Raw genomic sequence first — 23,423 nt, 5'->3', positions numbered from 1 at the left:
AAGTTTGACTATCCCTAAGAGGTCAAACATATGTCAACTCTGGTCAACGGTCAACGGTCAACTTGACCTGACTCGGCGAGTGCTAGGGCGACTCGGCGAGTCTAGACGTCCTCACCAATTCTCTAAAATCCCCTTTCTACTCGTCGAGTATCCTCCTTGACTCGACGAGTTTCTCCTGGAAGAATCGCGGGGCCACCCCGACTCAACTCGCCGAGTCTGAAGAACAACTCGACGAGTTCCAGTTAATCTTCAAGCTACTCGCCGAGTCTGTTCATCGGACTCGGCGAGTCCATGCCATGCAACCGCTCAAACTGCTTTCTAAGGTCAGAACTGCTCCGACCATTCATAGGTCTGGCCTTCCTAGACTGATTCATCACGTAAGGTCCTCATTTCGGTGCTCATAATACACCCCATGACTCATAATTTACATTTTGACCTAAGGCATAAGGATTCCAATCCAAAACCTCCATTGATTCCCGAAATGCTCAGGCATGGGACATTCTGGACTTCCAAAGATCCCAATACAGGGTTCCAATCGTTTGGGGAACTAAGGTAACACTCAATCTAGCCACAAAAGGGTTCAATAAACCCTAAATCCATATATACATCAACATAGAAGGATGCAACTCGAAATATTACCTGAATGACGTGCTCTCTGTGTCCCCAATCCTCAGAACGTGGCTTCTCTTGTTGTTCCCTTAACCAAGCCTCCTCCTTTTTGCACAATAACACTTCCAAGATCAACAATGGTCTTCTATCTTGCTCTAGGTGCTCACAATCGAATTAGGGTTTCTCTCAGAGGACTAGGGTGAAAAATGATGGCCATAAGGTCCCTTATATACGTCCCAAACCTGAACGGTTAGGGTTTTCGCTAAACAGCACAGACTCGCCGAGTCCATATCCAGACTCGTCGAGTCCAGTCGCGAACCCGCGACTAGTTCCGCGATCCTACTCGGCGATTCTAGGCTCCAACTCGCCGAGTCCTCTCTTAAAACACCCAAAATCATAAATATAACAATACCTGAAATTCTGGGCTGTTACATAGATGATACTTTTAATAACATTTATATGATAAATAACACATAACATTTTACATATAATGAAAGCTTTACTTCGGTTCGTCAACATACTAGGATCATGTGGCCATTAGATAAGATCCATGTCAAGGAGTATTAAAGCTCAACACACATGTTAAGGCGTTCTAGAATGCCAATCACAAACATCAATATATGGATATCCGAATCATCATTTATTGTAATCTGGATCGTCAAAAAGTCATTAAAAAATTTAGACCACACAAATCTCAAAACCCATCCTAATATGAATGTTCATGATTATGCCTAAAATTTATTTCTAAAATTAGAAAGTTTGTTTGTACCGACCACTATGATTACTTTTCCTGGTCCCACCTACTTGTCCCCCTCTTCGATTGCCCCTATTCCTTTTTCTTCCCCATCGATCTCTGTCTATGTTCATCTTACGATGAGTAAGATGACCATGTCTATAAGTGGGTCTCTAAAACCACTCCATATTCTTTAATCGATTGACCACCAATATACATTTTTCTATTTCTAAGTCCAACGTTTTTTATTTGGGTAACCCTTACTAGAAAGATTTTATGGACTCTAAAATGTATTTGTTGATTTCCAATAGCATGTTGTAGTTAATGCCTCGACCCCTATGTATCAACGTTGTTGGATATCGATGGATTTTTTTTCTCAATTTTGATAATCATGTTAATCTTCATCGGTACAAGGCCCGCTTACTAGCCCATGACTTCTCTTGGTAACTATTTGGACTTTCATGAGACTTTTATACCCATGGTCAAATCTGTTACCTTTCACACCATTTTTAGTATTTTCATCTCTCAAGCTTAATGGTAATAATGCATTTTTGGAGGTTTTCATGAAACAACATCCTTGGATATGTTTATTCCTCTTATCCCAATCATAATTGTTGTTTTCTAAATGCTCTTTATAGCCTTAACAAGCCCCTCGTTCTTGGTAACATTACTTTGTTGTCATCTCTCATCTTTATTATTTGTTATTAGCAAGAGCGATACCCCCATCTTCACGTTCTATCGAGTCCATATACTATCTATTGGCTTCTTCATATGGATGATATTATTTTCGCTTCCTCCTTTTCAACCCTCATTTGGTTTATCGTCGCTTAGTTTCCCATAAAGTTTTCCATGAGCGATCTTAGTCCTATTTCCTTTTTATGTGTATTGTTTTATCATGGTTATCTTATGATTTCTTTATTTCTCAAATTGTCTTTGCTCGTGACATTCTCACATGTGCGGTATAATCATTATAACATTCCTACTATTACAAAATCAAAATCGTATGTTAGTAATGTTGCACTTGCGCGTGATCTGACTCTTTATTGTAGCCTCATCAGAGTTGTCAAGTATCTTACTTTTACCCGTCCTTATATACCATATGTTGTGTACCAAGTCGGTATCTATATGCATGATCATTGGGAAACTCATATTAATGTGTTAAAATGTAAACTTTGCTATCTTTAGAACATCCTCTCTCATGTTTATCAACTTTATTTGTCCTCAATGGATCACCTCGTTACTTACATTGATTTAAACTAGGGGGATCAACTAAGACTCGTTAGTCTACTTATGGTTATTGTGTATTGTAAGTGACAATCTTGTCTCTTACTCGTCTAAACAACATGATGTTATTTCTCGGTTAAGTGTCGAAGTTGAGTACCGAGGTGTGTCTAATGTTATTGTTGACTTTTTTTAGCTTCGGAACTTTGTTTTTGAACTTTATTGTCCATTGTCTCATTTGTCGTTGTCTTTTGTTATAACAATAGTGTTGTTTACATTACTTTTAATCCTGTATATCCACAATGAACCAAACATGTTTAAATAGATTTATACTTTCTAAGGGAGCATGTTGCTTTTGGTCGTATGTGTTACATGTCCGGTCTTCTTATTAGTATGTTGTAGGGTGAATATTATTTGGTTCAAAACCAGAAAACCAATAAACTTAATCAAAATCGAAATTCAATTCAGACCAACCCAAATTTTAAATTTAGTTTTTGGTCTGTTTTAGACCAATCTAAATTATGATTTTTGGTTTATGGTTTGAGTTGTGATCTAGTGATGTTCGGACCAAAACGAATCGAATTACAAATTTAATTAATTAATTTATTTATTTGATAAATTATATTTTAATACTTTATTATTCAAATTTAAAAAAATGAAAACATATTTTCAAACTCAACATTTACATTTTACTGTTGACATCGTGATCCCAAAACTTCCCTCTCTTAGTCCCTCTCAAATGTTTTCGCGTATGAACCCAAAAAACAAAAAAAACAAAAAAAAAAAAAAAAAAAAAAAAAAAAAAAAAAAAAACTTTGAGTTTTATTTTTACTCTTAATATTGATTTCCTCGGTTTTTAAATCAAACCAAACTTAATTGTAATATGGTTTTTGGTTTGTTTCGATTACCTTGAATTTGGCTCGGTTGAACACCAAAAAAATTCATACCTAAAACTATAAACATAACCGATTTCACCCCTGGTTTACTATCATTTTTACGAATGCCTATGGTCGCAATTATTTTCATGTTTAGTTCCTAAGCATTAGAGATGCTACAACTCATTGCAAGGGTTGTAATTTAAACAAACGTATAGCGGAGGGGGCATCATGTGTATTTTGTTTATTGAAACCCTTAAAGAGGTTTTCATATTCTCGTTCCTTAATTCCTTTAACAAAAGAAACCCTTCCCCGATTATTTCAACATTAAATCCTTATTTCATAATAAAACTTGATATTTGATTATGTGACCGCCTATCTAACATATTGCAACAAGGCTAAACTCTTACAAAAGGGAAATACATCAAATAAGGAAAATACCACTTACTTTCAAGTTTCACGTGTTTATGTCCACTAATTTAGTATAGATAATAAAAATAATAATATAATAATAATAATAAATTCGTGGTCTTGTTCTCTTCCTATTAAAACGCCCAAAAACATGCTAATTATAACCAAAACTTATGGTGAATATTACACATGTTCGTCATTTTTGTATCTATCAAAACACTATAAATACTTCCATCTCTTCTTTGTAATTCTCATCAAACACAATCTTTTCCTTCTTGATTTCCTATATTTATATAAGCAAACAAACCTTAATCCCACCGAAAACATGAGCAACAACCAGAACGTAAGTTTCCAAGCTGGTCAAGCCAAAGGCCAAGTTGAGGTTAACTATCTCTCTTTTATGTTGATTCTTTTTGTAATTTGTATGTTGCATTACGCTTAAATTATTTTACTGTATGATAATTCTTTATACTTTTATTTTATTTTTTTTGTATAATTTTTTATTGTATTTTGTTAAAATATGATATCAGGAGAAAGGCAACCAATTGATGGATAAAGCTAGTTCAGCTGCCCAATCTGCCAAAGAAACAGTGCAAGAGGTTCGACTTTTAATTTTTTTTTACAACTCAAAAATGATCATTAATTAGAATGAAAATTAAAGATCAGAACTTTTTTATGCTATATTTATTTATTCATTTAATTAATATTCAAAAAAAAATGTAGGCTGGTTCACAAGTGCAGTTGAAGGCATCAGAAGCAGCTGATGCAGTGAAGGATGCAACCGGGATGAACAAATCAGCCTAGAACGATTCTTATTTTACTTTTTTTTAATTGCTATATTTTTTTATTTTTATTGTTTATCATTGAATGATTAACATTTTATTATAATAAAGCAAGATAAAATAGTTATCGGTTGAGTTTATAATTAGCACCCGTTTTGCTTTTTTTGTAAGTACATATATAGTGCATGTGTTTTGCTGTATGTGTATGCATGCTATACTTATATACGCCATCGACTATCATTAAATTTGTTATTTAAGTGGTTATTTTATATAAAAATATAACGATAATTATGAAAATATATCGTGAGTATTACTAATATACCTCATGTTTATTATAAGTTTTAACAAAATTGGCCTTGCTTTTATGTGTATCTTGACAAAAAAAATTATTGTTACTAAACCGATTCCTTTTTACACTTTGACCAATTCTTTAATCACTCACTACCTAAATTAATAATTAAATAACTTTATAATTTTATTTTCAACATCTTGTAAAAAATATTACTATTTTAAATCCGATCATCAATGACTTATATTAAAGATGGTGCACAATAAACTTGTACATGTGTGCACAGGGAATCATATACCTACTAAGGGGCATAATAGGAAATATACATCCCGTTCTATTCTATTCTTCTCGTTCCAGATCGACAATCAGAAACTCAAGTCGGAGAAATCTGGACTGATTGAGTGAGGGATGAAAATCGAGAAGCTTCAGCAGCCACAACTCGTCGGAAAATCCAGCAATAATGCATAATCGATTGAAGCTTCTCAATTTCCGGTGACGTTACAGAAATCAACGGCTCCGATTGAGTCCCCTTTCATCCTCAACCACCGTAGTATCAATTTGTACATACCAAGGGTTTGAATCGATCATCAGGCAATGCAGCCGACAACGGAGAATTTGAAGGCTATCGGATCAACATCGGAGGCATTCAATGATTTTCGGACAAATGATTCAGGCATCTACGATTGGTCCTCACGATGCTCAACTCGATCTCTCCCAACGCAGTCTAGGTACGTACACATCTTATCACCCTCCCAATTCCAGTGTTTTCTGTCCATTTACAACATCGATCAGTGCTAAGTCATCTCCAATTGCAACGGGAATCTCAATAGCCATGTCAATTGTCATCGCTAGCTGTTCTTTATTCCCTCTTTCTGTACAAATGATATTGCATCTTCATGTGCCTCCAAACTCTATCGCTTCAGTGTGAATCCGAAAACATGTCGCATTAGTTAAACTTAATTTGAATTTCTAAAAGAAATCTATTTGTTGCTTCATCTATTTTGCGTTTCTATTTGATAATCAGTGTTTCTAGTTGGCCTTCTACATTCAGTTTACTCTGTGTGTTTGAATTACTTAATTTGGGTATGAATCTTTTGAATCAGATAATAAAAGATAGACAAAACTTTAAAAACGGTCCGTGTGGTTTCCAAAAATATCAAGTTTAGTCCTTAAGTTTAAAAAACCTCATGGATCGTCCCTGTGGTTTCAAAACTTTTAATGTTTAGCCTTTCCGCCTAACTCCGTCAGTTTTCTGTCGTTAAGAGAGAGAGAGAGAGAAGGGGGAGGGGGGGGGGGGGTTGGGGCCCTTTTATTAAATAATTATATTTTTTTTCTTTTTTTTAATAAAGACAACCTCATAAATGGTCCCTGGTATTGAAATAATGAAAATGCCCCTCATTTAACGGCAGAAAATTGACGGAGTTAGGCGGAAGGACTAAACATTAAAAGTTTTGAAACCACAGGGACGATCCATGAGGCTTTTTGAACTTAGGGACTAAACTTGATATTTTTAGAAACCACAGGGACCGTTTTTGAAGTTTTGTCTAAAAGATAAGTTGTGTTTGAGTTGTATGATAAATGCATATGCTAATCAACAAGTACAGATGAGGAGAGATATAAGAATATGAATGTTTTGGATAATGCAAGTGATGTTTATTTATTCTACAATGAAGCGTTATTAAATAAATTAATTCATGAACTGATTAAAACTTAAATAACTTAATTTGTTCATGAAAAACTACTGAAAAGTAAATACATTTCACTAGCCTATAAAAGTAAGAAAAAAAAAAGGATTACGCGTTAGGCCCAACATACATGACCATGCTGGACTGGTCCAAAGCCCACCCAAACGGCCCAAATCCCAGACGCATTTTCTTGTCCATTTATATGTGGATTGAATCTGGATCTTTAGATATTTGGAAATAAACCCAATTTGTGTGTTATGAACGACAAATAGAAAGTTTGAAGCAAACAAACCCTAAATAAACCACTTTCAAATTCAAATAATTAAATTCAAATTATGATGAAAGTTGGAGATAATAGAAATGCTTTGGTAAACTGATGAGTGATGATGTTGAGAAAAATATTTACTTGATTGGAAGTTCAAAATCGAGAAACTTGAGATGGATGTGTTGTTTAAGAAAGCAATCCATGTACCCACACAACATTTATGATCATATTTCATAATCATTGTAACGTCAAATCATAAATCATCGTAATTCACTTTCTGGATTTTATGAAAACTATATGAAACATGTAATAATTTGGTAATGAGTATCTCGAATTGGAGTCAATGAGGTAGGTCGTAATTTCATTTGTTAGGCCAAACAAAATGAAGCGGGAAAAAGGGAGCGGGAAGCATTCCCGCACCTCGGAACACAATACTTAGGCTGTGGGAAAGGAACCGTGGGATTCAAGTGAGGGATTACAATTCGACAACGGCTACAATTCAAATATATATATATATATATATATATATATATATATATATATATATATATATATATATATATATATATATAGGTTTAGGTTCAATGGAAAATGATTAATTAGGGCAACATAAGCTGAAACCAATGATCAAGTGACACGTGTCCATTTCTTTATTCATAAGCAATGTATTATGGAAGTTATTTATGTAGTTATTCCAAAATGATGTGTTGTTTTCTTTTATTGGTTCCAAATGTGTTGCCCTAATTCTTTATTTTCCATATAACATTTCCCTATATATATATATATATATATATATATATATATATATATATATATATATATATATATATATATATATATATATATATAGGGATAGGTTCATGTGAGACGGCCTAATTTTGTAAGACCGTGAAACGCATTTTTTTATTTTTTAATTTTTTTTAGTTAATTCAAGTTCCGAAAATAATATTTAAAAAAAGAATTTTTTGATTTTTCCATTTATTTTGCATTTTAAAATTATTTTTAGAATATGTACAGTGTAATATTCTATTTAGAATATTTCACGTATTTTTAAAAAAAAAACGGAATTTTTTTTTATTTTTTTATTTCTTTTTTATTTTTTTTAGTTAATTCAAGTTCCGAAAATAATATTTAAAAAAAGAATTTTTGGATTTTTCCATTTATTTTGCATTTTAAAATTATTTTTAGATTTGGTCTCACGGTCTCACAAAATTAGAATGGTCTCAAATGAACTTGAACCTATATATATATATATATATATATATATATATATATATATATATATATATATATATATATATATATATATATATATATTACGATTTTACACAACTATAAATACCTCAGTATTTTCAACTTCAAATTCACACTTTATTTTATCAATTTCTTTCTATTTTCTTAAAAAAAGAATGAATCCCAACAATCTAACCAGAAAACTCCGATAGAAGAAAAAAAACCAATGTTTCGAATTCAAGCACCCCAATTCGAAACATTTTCGCCATTGAGCCATCTCAATGGGTTTATCGTCCCCAACTTGATACCCCCATTCAGCTTGGACGCTAACGAAATGCGGAATATGACATGGCCTAGGTTCTGGTTGAATCGTCTATCCTTACAAATTTCCTAATAAGTAACATCTTTTAGGAACCATCATAAGAACACTTTACAATCTTGCACCCTTTTATAAGGGTGATTTTGAAACTCTCAAGGGGATTACATCAGTAGGTTTGGTACCCCAATAGTTGATACCTACCAAGAGTTTGTGGATATGAGGTCTCATATCTATAAACCAAGATTCATCTCCTAAAAAATAGTTGCTCTTTCTAGTGACTATCATACTCAATATATTGATAGAGACATAAAGATGCACAAAAGGTTGGAATTAACTAATTATCAAATAATATTACTCATGTAGTATAATTTAAACATAAGTTTATCGTATTACACTTAGACCAAGATGGGTAAATGGATCCATCAACCTTATTACCCTAGAGTCCAACCATATGAAACTATGCTAAAAGTTACCGACATAAATATCCACAAAGAATAATCTGGCCTACGCTCTATCAACAATGAGATCCAGATCATGATGTAATGTCAATCAACACATGTATACAAATAATGTTAGTAATGTTACTAAATGTGTACTACGTAATGATCACATACGTATATAACTTAAATCACATTCCAACTAACCCAATTTACAGTCCCCATACAAGCGCGTCCAACACTTAATCGTCAGCATAACAGTGAGAAAACGGTAAACAAACAACAAAAAAACATCTCGTTCTTCATATAGAGTGTGAATGGTAGGGTCTAAGCAACTATCCAAAGATGATGGTTGTTGTCTTGCAATGCCTTTTTTTTCATCTGTATCGATAGGGACTTAAATCATACAAATACATATTTTTCTATATGAGAACGCCTAAGAGGTAGAGATAACAATTTATATTCTTCCCGAAGAAATCGCCTTTATATCCGACGAGTCATTATATACAGACATTTACTCCTATCCGTCATTCGGCGGGTGCACAAACATACCTAATCTATATTTATGGTCCCATAAGTCATTCCAAAAATGTTTTGCACATTTTAAACACCTCCTTTGTGTTCTATCATGGTTCTTCGCATTTCAGACATATCATAATTGCTTTTGTGTGTTCCGGAATATCGAATTTCGATATATAATAGCCTGAGACACTAAGATGTTGTTTGTTTTTTTTTTGAAGCAAAAATCTATAAAGTTTGCGGACCATCTCTGTAACCCTCTGTGGTAGAAAAGGTGGATCAAACGGCTGCAGACTGTAATAAGAAGCGTGTTTGTTTTTTTAATATCTGCATGTTGCTGCAGATATTAAAAAATTAAAATAAATTGATTTTATAATCCGAAAATAGTTTTTTAATACCGAAAATTTAATAATGTATGATATTTCGGCAATAACTTATGATATTTCAGTAAAAAATAATGAAATTTTAACAAAAAATAAAGATATTTTAGAATAAAATAATGATATTTCATCAACAAATTATTATTATTCAATATAAAAAAAGAAAAAAAATTTCAACAAGAGTAAAAAAAAATATGAAATAAGATTTCAGCAATATATGATTAATATTTTAGCAAGGAAAAAAGAAAAAGAAGAGGTTAGAAGAGGCAAAACAAGTGTTGCACCAAGAAGAACACGTACAAAGGTTTTTTAATCCGAAGACTTCTGAAAAAACAAACAGTTGCGAAATGAAAAGTGTTCCGCGTGTACTGCGCCGCGCAACAATAAGAGGTCTGGAGAGGTATTTTTGCAAAAAAACAAACAACACCTAACTAAACTAATTTTGTGTTATCTCAACCAGTGGCGGACACAAACATTTTTAATAGCGGTGGCACAAAAAAAAATTCGTCCAAATATAATAATATATTTTTTTAAGTAATAGTACATTAAACCGATTATTACATCTTAATATTTAAATTTGACATTTGCGAGTACACATTTTTTGGAATTTTTTTTCTCTTCCTGTTGATGTTTCCGTCAAAGCTTCACATATAGGCAAAGGTGAGCTCTTTTTTTTTCCTGCTTTGTACGATTGTGCTTATGGCTACACCCATAACTAGATAATTAGATATTGGGTTTAAGTGGGCTATGAGCTAATATTTTATTTCTAACTTTTTGGTGGGCTTATATAGCCTTAAATATTAGAGTTGCACCTATAATTTTTTTTGGTTAGCAGGTGCACCTATATAAATATATAAAAAAAAAAAATTACACTTGTGGACAAAATTGGAGTAGTGGCCTGGGACCCCATTTGCTCCATATATGTCCGCAATTGATCCCAACACTAACTTAATTTAAAATGAAACATCTACGACACTGTCCGAAATATGTTATTTGTTATCCAGATTTACTCTCTTACATCAATAATCTTAAAATCAAACAACTAAAAATATAGGAGTAAAGAGCTTATCCGTAAAACTTCCAAATCATCGGAATCGTGTGTTATATCTTCATTGATTGTTTAGTCTAAACTATGTAGAAGGGGTCAGCATGTGTCGAAATGGGTTTGTAATTTGTACTCCGAAATGTGCCAGAATAAAATCCAAAATTAGGATTTGTAGTTCACTAGTTTGTACTCCGAAACATGTCGGAATGGCCATTCCATAATATGTTGAATTGGTCGGGTCGGATCCACATACTTAGGAATAGCCCCTTCCGAAAAATATGATTATTTTGCCAAACTAAAAAAATTCAATTGGTTATTTTTCTAAAACCAATACAAAAATGATTAGCTTATTGATAAAATAGCTTTAAAAATTAACCTTAGTTATCATGCGAAATTTAAAAACTAATCCACGTCAAAACACAAATGAGTCTAAATTAAAAATACAAGAGATTATTTTTGTGTTACTTTTACACTTCATGATCCATAAACCCTAAAAACGTATCTCACCCCAAAACCCCCCTTTTTCCATCAGCCGAAATCAGTCTTGCATCCTACAATCCAAAAACCTGCAATGAGAAATCAATGGCGTCTCCTCCTTCAACGATGCAAACCAGTTTCCGAGCTCCAGTTCAAGGTACAATCATCAACTACCATTCCTCTTTCTCGCAATCGCACTTTCAATTCACTCATCCCTCACTCGCGTACACTCCCCATTCATTTCCAAAACCCTAGTTTCCCTCGATTATTCACATCGTCATCTGAACTCGCTGTTGAACAAAGTAAAGGCACGGATCAATCCGTTATTACATCAACATTGATCGAACTATATTCAGATCCAGTCAAAACCAATGAAGATGTTATGCTCGAATTGAAGTCCAAACCCGACCTCGCTAGTACTGATTATGTTAACGAGCTTTTTAAAAACCGCAGCTCGGAACCTGGAGCTGCTAAGGCGTTCTTTGATTGGGTTATGTCAAAGGAAAGCGACAAGTTGAGCTCGAATTCATGCAATCGGCTATTAGGTATGTTGGGGGCGAACGGATTGGTGAAAGAGTTTTGGGATTTATTTGATATTATGAAGAAGAAAGGGTATGGAGTGAATAAAGGTGCGTCTGTTAGGGCCATTGCAAAGTTTGAAGACGAAGGCATGAAAGATGAAGTCCAGAAGCTGAGAGATTTGTTCGCATTGGGATCTATAGATGCTTCGGTTGAGAAAGTTAGCTCAAGAGTTTGTAAAGTCATTCAACAAACACCATGGGGAGATGGTGTTGAAACAAAATTGCAGGAAATGGGTATTGTGTATTCTGGTGATTTAGTTAAAATGATACTCGAAAACCTTGGAACAGATCCTAATAAAGCTGTTATATTCTTTAGGTGGATTGAGGAAAGTGGCTTATACAAACATGATGAAAAAACATACAATGCTATTGCAAGAGAATTAGCTAGAGAAGATTACATAGACAAGTTCTGGAGATTGATTGATGAAATGAGAGCTGCAGGGTTTGATTTAGAAAAGGCTACATACATTAGGGTTTTGAATCAATTCGTAAGGAAGAAAATGCTAAACGATGCTGTTGATTTATACGAATTTGCAATGAGTGGAAACATTAAGCCCTCAGATCAAGATTGCCCCTTTCTTTTGAGAAAAATAGTGACAAGTAAAGAGTTAGATATGGATTTGTTCTCCAAAGTCTTAAAGATTTATAAAGAAAGTGGGAATACAATGAAAAACTCGTTCTTGGATACAATTCTCAAGTCTTTAACAAGTGTTGGTAGATATGGTGAATGCAACAAGATCTTGAAATCAATGGAGGAAGTTGGTTTTCTTCCAGATGAAAACTCACAAGGTAAAATCGCTTTTCAATTAACTAAAAACAATAAAATCGAAGAATCAATCGAGTTTCTTGATTTAATGGAGTCTCCAAGTTACAAAACATTCGGATCTTTAATCCAAGGATATTGTCTTTCTGGACATTTGGAAAAAGCTTGTGATTGCTTTCAACAAATGATTACAAAACAAGGCCCCGATTTTTCCGGATACCCATTGGAGACAATAACAAATGCATATTGTGCAAAGGAGAAGCCACTCGAAGGGTATAATTGTCTTTTGGAAGCTGTCAACGAGAAAGAAGTCAAACCATGGCATACGACATATAAGTTGTTAATCACAAAGCTTTTGGAACAAGGGTTGTTTGAAGAAGCTATTAATCTTCTTGCTCCTATGAAAAGACATGGATACCCTCCTTACTTGGATCCATTTGTGAAGTATGTTGCTAAAACAGGGACTATTGATGACACTTTGATGTTCTTGAAAGCAATGACTGTGAAAAAGGTACCTTCTTTTGCTGTTTATTTGCGTGTTTTTAAAGCTTATTTTAAGGCTGGAAGAGGTAATGAAGCTCAAGATTTTCTTGCGAAATGCCCGAGATTTATTCGGAACCATGTAGAGGTTTTGAATCTGTTTAGTGAGTTGAAACGTGGAAAAGACGATTCTACCCCTACCCCTGTGGCTGCTTAGGATTAAGAGTTTATTGTTTGTTTTGGTATGAGAAGTTTAGATGTTTCACTCTTTTACAATTGTTGATTGTTGGATTACAATCCACATAGCTTTTTTGTTATTTAAAGTTGTAATAATATTTTTGCTAGAAATCATTTATGGTTTGTACCCTTGATAAGTGATTATACCTTATGTGGCATTGAAATGACTTCATGTGGCATTCACATCAAAAATCAATTTATGTTTATTTTATTTATTTTTTATTTGAACAACTGATTAGTGGTTAGAAGTTAGTATGATTGAGTTAGCAAAAATCGCCAACACCCGGATTAGAACCGAGGACCTTCAAATCTCCAATCCAATCAAATTATATAATGAAGTGATCTGAACACAAATCATCTTTGATTATATAAATATAAATAAAATAAAAAATAAAAATGCAAATATAATTAAGGTTGATTAAGTTCTCGAACTCAACTTGACTTGCATCGAGTCTATTTCAAGTATCTTATGAGTTGACTCGATGCATTACACCCTTAATGTTATCCATATGACAATATCACAAGGTGAAGAAAATGATGATGTCTATAGTTTTTGCCAAGTATTATGCCTAGTAGTATGGGAACAACTTGGATTGGGTATGACTAAGGGGTATGGGTCACACCTAGTAGTATGAGAACTATTGGTCTTTTCTCGACCGGTCATGGATTGGTATCAAGTCGGTTTTTTTGGTTCTGATTTTTAGGACCAGTCCGGTCTGTGCACGTGCCTTTCTCAGTTCGGTTTTGATATTTTTCGTTTTTTGGCTGTAGTTTTGAGTTTTTCCGTTAACAAATATGGTGACTAGCACCAAAATGATACATTAAAATTTAATAAAAGAAAAGAAGGAAGAAGTTGGGTAATTTGTCATTAAAAAATATGTAATCAACACAAAAACTATATGTAGATAAACTTTGGTTTCCGGTCTTTTTTTTAGGCCAATCTCAGACGAACTTGAACAGTCTAGTCTAAGGAACGGTTCATTCTTTTTTCATATTGGTCTAGGTCTTTTTCTAGACCGGTTTGGCGGTTTAAGCTGGTCTTTTTGTTGAACACTACAAGCTTAAAACTTTTATTATAAACAAAAAGTTCATCATTTTATATTTTTGAGTGCTTTTTTAGGAAGACTAACTCTTAAACCCACAAGTCATAGTCTTCATGGTCGGTCCGTTGATTTTGAAGGTCCTGTGCAAATTGTAACAAATAGTCTCATATATATATATATATATATATATATATATATATATATATATATATATATATATATATATATAATACACAGCCAAAATTTTATATTTTTGGACCAAAAATGTATATAATAAAAATATGAGGGCTGTTTATAAAGGACAAAAATAAGAGTTGACAATATATTTTGATTCGTATAATACACAAATGACACTTAACTTAAAACTTATAATAGCAAAAAGTAATATTAAAAAAACAAAAAGTATAAATAAATTATGCAAAATACCAAAAACATAAGTTTAAAGCATAGTAAAAAACTAAAATCATAATGTATAAGACTTGCAAATTATTAGGATGCAAACCGTTGCATTAAAATTAATTTAGAGGAAAGGAATATAAAAGCAAACAAAGTTTAGGGGTGGGAAATGAAAATCATGTGTACGTGAAACGGTGATGAAAAAGAGAAATAGAAATGATCTATATATAATAAATATAATAAATGAAGGTTTTTGCCGTTTTACTGTATTTTTTATTTTATTAAATTAAAATTCCAATATGTAAGGTAATATATACGTAAGGTATTTATTAGAAATAGTTTATATATGTAATTATTCAATACATTAAAGCCTCATTAATTTTAATAATTCAAAAAATTTCTTATTTTTTTTATAAATTTCAAACATTTCAAATTGTTAAAATTTATATATATATATATATATATATATATATATATATATATATATATATATATATATATATATATATATATATATATATAAACTCATGTAATACATGGTCTCACACCTAAGGGGTGTTTAGATTAGCTTTTTAGCTTATTGCTTATAGTTTATTTGTGGTGGGAATAAACAATAACAAAAAAAAAATGGGGAGAGATACTTATTAAAATTAGCTTATTTAGCTTAATAGGCTGGATTTTATCCAAACACTCAAATTAGTTTATTGTGGGAATAAACAACAAGCACCTTTTTTTTTCCTATCCAAACACCCCCCTAGTGTCCAATAAAAATAAGTACCTATTCAGCTTTCATACAAAGAGAAAACTCAAACCATCCACGGCTCAAAATAAATTTGTAAGGTCGGACGGTATCATAGCCGGAAAGGGTAGCAGGAAGAGTCCCGCACGACGAAACACTGGACCGTTGGTGCGGGGAAGGGTGGTGCGGGAACGGGAGTGGGAATCCTTTCCCGCGTTCTCTCTCCGTCGATTATTGTGGGAAATTCTTTTTTTTGAAGTATCCGTTAAAAAAACGGTATTTTTTTTACAGACAACTATATGCATTAAAATTCTTTTTTTTTTAACCTTTTAAAACATCTATAAATACTCAACTATTTACCTTCAATCAACATTCAAACAAACTCTCTACTCCCTCTATTTTCTTCAAAAAAAGATGAATCCTGACAATCAAACCCCAACCTCCGATCGAAGGAAAAAAAAACTCATGTTTCGAGTTTAAGCACCCCTACTCGAAACATTTTTGCTATTGATTCATAATCACAAGGAGTTTATCATCCCCAACTCGATGCTCCCATTCAATCTCCACTATAATTTCAATACTAAAATGTTACAATATTACCCGGTTCAAGTTTCAGATGTTACTCCGCAAATGTTTTCAAACTTTGTTGTTTTTCCCGATCAACATTCGCCAAATCAACCTCAAACCCAAACCCAACCCCAAACTCAAACCCAAACCCAAAAACAACGCCAACTTGTCGATGAGTTGGATGACTCGGAAGAATAAGAGATGGTTCTCGAAACTCAAACCACACAACCCCTATAATGACGTAAAGGGAAAAAACTAGCGAGCGAGGGTATCGCACAACCGGGAAGACAAAAGCCGACAACATGGCTTCCACAAAAAGAGCTAGTTTTGGTAAAATATTGGGTTGATATTTTTGAGGATTCGATTCATGGAAATGCACAACCGGGAGAGCATTTTTGGGTGCGTATTTTATAACGGTTTCGGGAGGAGCTAGGAAAAGGTGACGACTACCGTTCGGAACACCAACTGAATTTGAAGTTTCGAGAAATAGCAAAGGGGGTTTCACAAATAAACGGGTTGTACAACAACCTAAAAACCCAACGAAAAAGCGGTCAAGGAGACGAAACAATACTTCAGGAAGCTTTGCAATTTTACCTTGAGGAAGTCGGAAACCATTCAAGTGGCACGATTGTTGGAAATTATTGGTTCGACGTCCAAGGTGGAAAAAATGCTAGCAAGATTTTGTTTTTGGAGTCCAACAATCAAAGCGAACGAAAACGAGTTCTAGTGGTTACACAACTTCCTCCGATGCTCGGGTCGGTTTAGATTTAATTCAGGAGGACTAACTCGAGCTAGAAGAAATTGTCCGACCAATGGGTAGGGACAAAGCAAAGAGGAAGCGAAAATGGACTTCTTCAGATGCATCGGATTTCAGCATGGACCTTGACGAAATGCGAAAAATAACAACGTCGTTTGATCGATATAATCTTAATTTCTCCAAACGTTTGACATTCGACAAAGAAAAAGAAGAAGCAAGGAAAAATGAGCGGGTTGACAGACAAGAAATTGAGGATATTAAGTTCTTGATGGAAAACACCGACCATCTCTCGGGACCGGCTCTCAAGCTCGTGATGAAGAAGAGGGAAAAGATTTTGAAAAAATATTTTCCATAGGTCATTGTTGGTTTGTTTGTGTGTGTGTGTGTGTTTTTTTTTTTTTTTTTTTTTTTTAATTTTCTACTTTTTAAAATTTTAGGTTTATTGTAATTTTTATTTTAATTAATGAAATGCATTTTCTTTTTAATTAAAATTTTGGTTATTTTTAATTTAAAACTCTAAATTATAAAACCAATTAATTTTATTTAAAAAGAACAAAATAGTGAGGGAAGCTTCTCACCCATTCCTTGGGTTTGACGTGAGAGAAAGGAAAGTGAGAGAAATGATGTTGTGGCCCACAAAAGGTAAGGAAAACTCCTCATCCATACCCTCCGATCTAATGAATAGTAACTTGTACTTAGAAACTTTTATATATATATATATATATATATATATATATATATATATATATATATATATATATATATATATATATATATATATATATATAAAATTTACATCTTTTAAAAGCATACAACTAATTTTGATAAATATTTCTAATGAATTGAAGAATTCAAATTAAATACACTAGTTTTATAGATGACAAATTAAATATGTATAAATTATTTTAGAACCGTATTTTCCATGCATTATGATGTTATAATTTTTTTCAACAAATAAAAAAGTATATCTATAAGAACCAAAAATCATGAATATATACAACGAACGGTCGTTTGATGATTAAAGCGACCCCCGACCTTCGTGTTCTCATGACCATAACATTATGGTTTGGATGTAAAAAATCTTGTATTTATAGAAAAATATATTTTGTAAATGTAAAAATATATTTATACGGTTTCAAATGCATATATATATATATATATATATATATATATATATATATATATATATATATATATATATATATATATATATATATATATATATACACGATTATAAATGAAAAATGGTTAAAAATTAACAAAAGTGGAAAAAATATGTTCGGTTTGAAATAAAAGAATAGAATGTGAAAATTGATATAAAAAATAACCTTAGGGCTGTTTATTTTGGACTTAGCGGGTCTAGTGAGAGCTGACTGTTTACTCGGTTAGCAGCTGTTTGATAAATCCAGAATTCTACTGACTCGGTAAGCATGATGGAACCACACCATTCTGTCTTATTGAATGTAATTTTAGTGTTGCACATAACCTGTTTGACAAAAAACCCAAGTGAATATAATAAATAGAAACCTCCCTTGATGTTATTCTTCCTAGTATGGTTTTCTCTTATCTTACCATCTCTTAAACAATTTCACTTGTGTTTTTGATTCTGCAACTCTTACTAGACATTTATGTGATGGTCATGATTCTTGGTTAAAGAGGAAGAAATTTGTGGATTTAGAAGATGAGAATTTGGATAAGAATGAGATTAATTGATACAACTTCATCTTTTAATCGAGAAGTGAATTTTGTTTTGAGTAAACTACACTAATGGTACATTAGTTATGTGATTGAACGAGATTTTTTCAATTGTAATGCTAGCCATGCAGATGGTTTACTACTTTAATTTTATTTTGCTTTTAGTCTTTATTGGATTTAAATGATTATGTTCTCTTTTAACTATGTTCAATTTTTTTGAGTAAACTACAACAATGGTGCTTTTAGTCTCTATCGACTACGTCATTTTGTAAATTACATCATTTTGATCATTTTGAATGTTTTTATAAAAAATGTAATGTTATAAATTAATTGATAAATCATAAAAGAATTATTATAAAAAATGTTATTTGAGGGTAATATAGTCATTTTGTATAGTCAATCAGATACAAAATCAAACAGCAAGTTTGAGTCAGAAGTTAACTTAGTCAGAACTTTTAACTCTGTCAACTTTTAACCCAGTCAGCTCTAACCAGTAACCATCAAACGACCCCTTAGTTTTAAAATTGAAAAAACTAAAAATTTAATGTCTTTTGTGTATTTTTTTTCAATTTTGGCACGTCATGATGCAGTATCATCATGTCAAGTCATCCAAACTGACACGCCATAATATGACGTCAGTAGACAAGACAACCAGGTAGAACGGTCAAATGGTCAGAAATGTAAAAAATTGAAAACACAGTTTTCATTTTGAGACGAAAAATAATGCAGAGCTAAAAACAAATTTTCATTTAAATTTTGGTGACTTTTGTGATATCAATCCTAAAAATAACTTCCCGCCCTAGATTTTACCTTAATTTCTATTTATAGACATTGTGCTATAAATCGATCAAGTTAAGGACAAAATAATTTTCGAAGTTATATTGGATATTAAAAAAAGATGGGTCAAATGTCATTTGTAATAAGGTATATATATTGAGATTCAAGTTTTTACAAAAGTAAGTTTAATTCATTCATATGAAATTAAGTCATGTCAAATTTCATAGCACATAAAATAAGAAAAGTAGCTATAAAAAGGGAAAAACTAACTTGAATATTAATTTTTTTTGTGCAACTCATCTTGCCACAGATTTCTTTGTTCTCAATAAAAAAAATTTCATGTAATGGCTTCCAGACCATTCTTAAGTAAATAATGAACTAGACTTAAAATGTCCTAGCAAAGTATGACTGATATATAATCAGGCCTGATAAAAAAGTTGAAATTAAATATTTCTTAGAATAAATTACAACTTTCACCGGAAACGACTTCTTTCATATGAATGTTTAGTTAAAAAAAAATCAAGACTAAACTAGTCGGTATATTTGTATTTGATCCCTATATTGCTTCATGTGAGATGCATGTGATCATGGGTTTTCTTTGTCATTTTATCAACCTCATGTTCAATCTCTAACAAATCAGGACCTTTATTTAACAAATCAGGACCTTAATTAAAAAATCAGGACCTTAATGACTACTGAAAATCAAACCTTAAGGAAATAATTTAAGAAAATAATTTGTACACAACAATTATCTTACATTTAATCTACAATTGTTCTATGGAATGTGGTTTTAATTTGGTTAATGTGTTTCCAATAGTCTTTATATTCTTTTATGCTGGATTATTAAATTTAGTGTTTAAATTATACTTTTCTAGATATATTTTTCCACCAATTAATAAATTAATTTTGTATTCCACAATTTAATAAATTATTCTTCAAATAACAAAAATACCTACACATGCTCCTAATTTTCCGACTGATCTCATTTCATAAATGTTGTCCACTAATTTATCATATAAAAAGAAAAACTATTTTAAAGTTGTGGTCTTCTTCCCTTCCAATTCAAACGCCCAAAAAACATGCAAATCATAACAAAAACTTACGGTGAATACTACACATGTCACCATTTTTGTATCAAGATCAAAACACTATAAATACTTCCATCTCTTCTTTGTATCTCTCATCAAACACAATCTCTTCCTTCTTGTTTTCATCGTATATTCATATAAACAAACACCACTCCCACAAACAAAATGAACAACACACAGAGCGCTGGTTTTCAAGCTGGTGAGGCCAAAGGCCAAGCCCAGGTTACTCATCATTTTCTTTATTGTTTCATTATGAATATTTGAATTTATAACCTTTTCGAATTCATATTATAATATAATATTTGATTGTATTTTGTTATAATTATGTTATCAGGAGAAAGGCAACCAACTTATGGATAAAGCTGGTGCAGCTGCCCAATCCGCCAAAGAATCGGTGCAAGAGGTTCGACTTTTATTATTTTTACAACCCATAAAATGATCATTAGAACAAAAAATAAATAAATGAACGTCTTAATGAAACATTTTATGTTATGATTAGTATTTTTTTAATTAATATATAAAAAAATATTGTAGGCTGGTGCACAAATGCAGATGAAGGCATCAGACGCAGCTGAGGCAGTGAAGGATGCAACCGGAATGAACAAATCAACCTAGATATTGATTTTCGGGTGTCACGTCATCAACCATGATTCCATCATTAATATCGTTCTTAATAGCTCACCTATATGTCGAGTATCACGATCAATTACTGACATACCAATGTTTATGATTAGTAATATTTGATTATTTAACTAAGAAATAAAATGGTCGATGAAAGTATTAAATATTTGTGTGTGTATGTTGTGGTATCTCCTCTCTCCTCCAAACACTATGTTCAAAGTTGAACTCCATTATACAAAAAATGGAAAGACGTCCAATCTTGTCGTACGAACCCCCAATATAAATCGGTTTTAGAAAAATTTAAAGAAAATAAGATTATATTCTATAGAAATTGGTTCGTAAAAAAACATTTTGTTCTTATGAGGCATACTTAGATTCTTAAGCATTTCGATTGATTTCAATTATAGAAAATATGATTCCTAAATATCAAACCCGACTATTTAAAGTGTGTGTTTATAATCTATATATTATTCACACTGAGATATACAAAACCAACTCTTTAACACGATGACATGGTCTATATGCATTTGTCAGTTGGATTTTAAGAAGCGGATGTTACAAGATTTGGTTCCTAATGTGCTATGGACTTCTAATATGTTGTTCTAAATTCTACATAGATCTATTTGAGGTATCATTTATAGCCTTCAACTTTTGTAAATAACTGGATCCATCACACATAAATTCAACATAGATCTATCTTAAAGTGAATATGATTCGGTTTCATTTTGAAAAATATAGATCATATACTACATTTTACTATAATAAACTTATGAAGGTAACTAAGTGTTGGAGCGACTGCGGTTAAATGACATTGGAAATGTTATGAAACAATTACTATGGACTTTCAACTTATAAACTTCCAGATAGAGATGGTTTTAAATGATTAATTTTTTTATTAACATTAAAAGTTTTGTTAATGGTTACCGCACATTAGAGACAGTTTAACTATAATGACTATCGTATAAGATCCATTTTTCTCACAAATACGAAATCTAATCGTTAATTGGAATTAATTTATTTCTTTTTACACCAATATGGTTTTCATATTCATGTAAATGGCATATTCAAAAGCACTTTGTTTTTCAGGTTTATTCCTTTGTCAAAATTCGCAAGAACTTAATTAGTACCAGTTAAACTGAAAATGCATTCTTAGAGAACCGACCTTTCTAGTTCAAAAACAAAGGTTTTTAGTGTAAAGGTTTTAGACCATGCACATACATGTTATGGAGACGATCTTAATGGTTACAAGAAAGTGATTTGTCTTCGTATCATATATATCAACAAGGAATTGATGCATCTTAGTATCGACTTGAAGATATTAAATCTTTGCTTGATCAAGTTGGAATTATCATTTATTATGCAGGTTTTTATTTTACGTACCATTGCCAACTTCAAAGTGTATCTCAACTATCTTATGTTGAAACGTTGTGTTGTACCCAATTCCCTTTATTAAGCAATAATCTCAATTTATTGTTATGTTATAGTAAAAGTTTAATGATCAGTTCTTGCGGTTTTTGAAATTTATTGTGTTGAGATTATTATTTTCATAATATAATTTCTTGTTTAATATATCAGGTTTTACAATAACGAACCGGAGTCTTTGTATATATAACATATTCAAACATTAAAAGAATTTTATTTTTAAATTTTGTAATAAAACCGCAACATTTTGCTTATAATTTTGAGAGGGATTTGGATAGGAAAGGCTTTCGATAAGATTCCAATTTAATGTTGATTAATCAAAAAATTAGGCGGCATATGATACTGATAAGTAAGATATAGCATGAGGATGATTGTGTATAAGTAAGGTTGTAACAAGTGTGTATGTTTTCAACAAAATATGTGTTTGATCGAAGATGTTTTGTAAATTGATTTTATATTTGCTAGATTGATTTTAGGAAATATAGAAAATTTTAGGAGGTTTATCAAACCCCAGAAACCAAATAAAAACCGCACAAATCGTCCGTATCAAACTGCACCGTAAAACACGGTTTAGAACTCTCGCAGTGCGGTTTGTAGATATGTCAAACCGCCTATTTTGTGTGGTTCATGGTTTTCACTTTAAATCGCTTTGTGAACACCAATATATATAAACAAAAACATCTAGAATCAAACACTTACATTCGATTGAATTCACTCTCGTCTACCCTAACTTCAATTTTCTCTATGTCTGTCTTGTACTCTTATGTACCCAACCTTTGTAGTGCACACTATGAGTATTTACCTTTTTCAACAATTTTTTTTAATTAATGACCTTGTTGGAAAATTTGAAAATATAAGTTTCGAGACACAATTATGTATATAGGACAAGAATAAGAGTTGAAAGTACATTTTGATTCGTATAATACACAAATGACAATTAATTTAAAACTTATAATAGCAAAAAGTAATATTAATAA

The 23,423-nt window shown here is 31.9% G+C and overlaps 2 protein-coding genes and 1 long non-coding RNA gene across 3 annotated transcripts; all 3 read left to right on the top strand.

Annotated features, from left to right (window-relative positions):
* Positions 1-4,111: 4,111 nt before the first annotated feature.
* LOC145100779 (uncharacterized) lies at positions 4,112-4,847 on the top strand. The gene is made up of 3 exons (XR_013705248.1): positions 4,112-4,231; positions 4,380-4,448; positions 4,573-4,847. It is a non-coding gene; the product is annotated as an uncharacterized LOC145100779 (long non-coding RNA).
* A 6,418-nt stretch (positions 4,848-11,265) lies between these two features.
* Positions 11,266-13,556, top strand: LOC145097746 (pentatricopeptide repeat-containing protein At3g02490, mitochondrial-like). Its single transcript, XM_079035387.1, has one exon. It carries the CDS (start codon positions 11,375-11,377, stop codon positions 13,319-13,321), a length of 1,947 nt encoding a protein of 648 aa, XP_078891513.1. The 5' UTR covers positions 11,266-11,374; the 3' UTR covers positions 13,322-13,556.
* A 6,910-nt stretch (positions 13,557-20,466) lies between these two features.
* On the top strand, positions 20,467-21,290 carry LOC145100778 (uncharacterized). The gene is made up of 3 exons (XM_079037915.1): positions 20,467-20,625; positions 20,738-20,806; positions 20,938-21,290. The coding sequence occupies exons 1-3, from the start codon at positions 20,569-20,571 to the stop codon at positions 21,016-21,018; spliced, it is 207 nt and encodes a 68-aa protein (XP_078894041.1). The 5' UTR covers positions 20,467-20,568; the 3' UTR covers positions 21,019-21,290.
* Positions 21,291-23,423: the final 2,133 nt, after the last annotated feature.

The sequence above is a fragment of the Lactuca serriola genome, chromosome 4 (assembly GCF_051521515.1).
Source record: "Lactuca serriola cultivar US96UC23 chromosome 4, Lser_US96UC23_V15, whole genome shotgun sequence".
Classification (NCBI taxonomy): Eukaryota; Viridiplantae; Streptophyta; class Magnoliopsida; order Asterales; family Asteraceae; genus Lactuca; species Lactuca serriola.
Note: the sequence above shows the minus strand (reverse complement) of the source record. Positions and strands in the feature narration are given on the sequence as shown.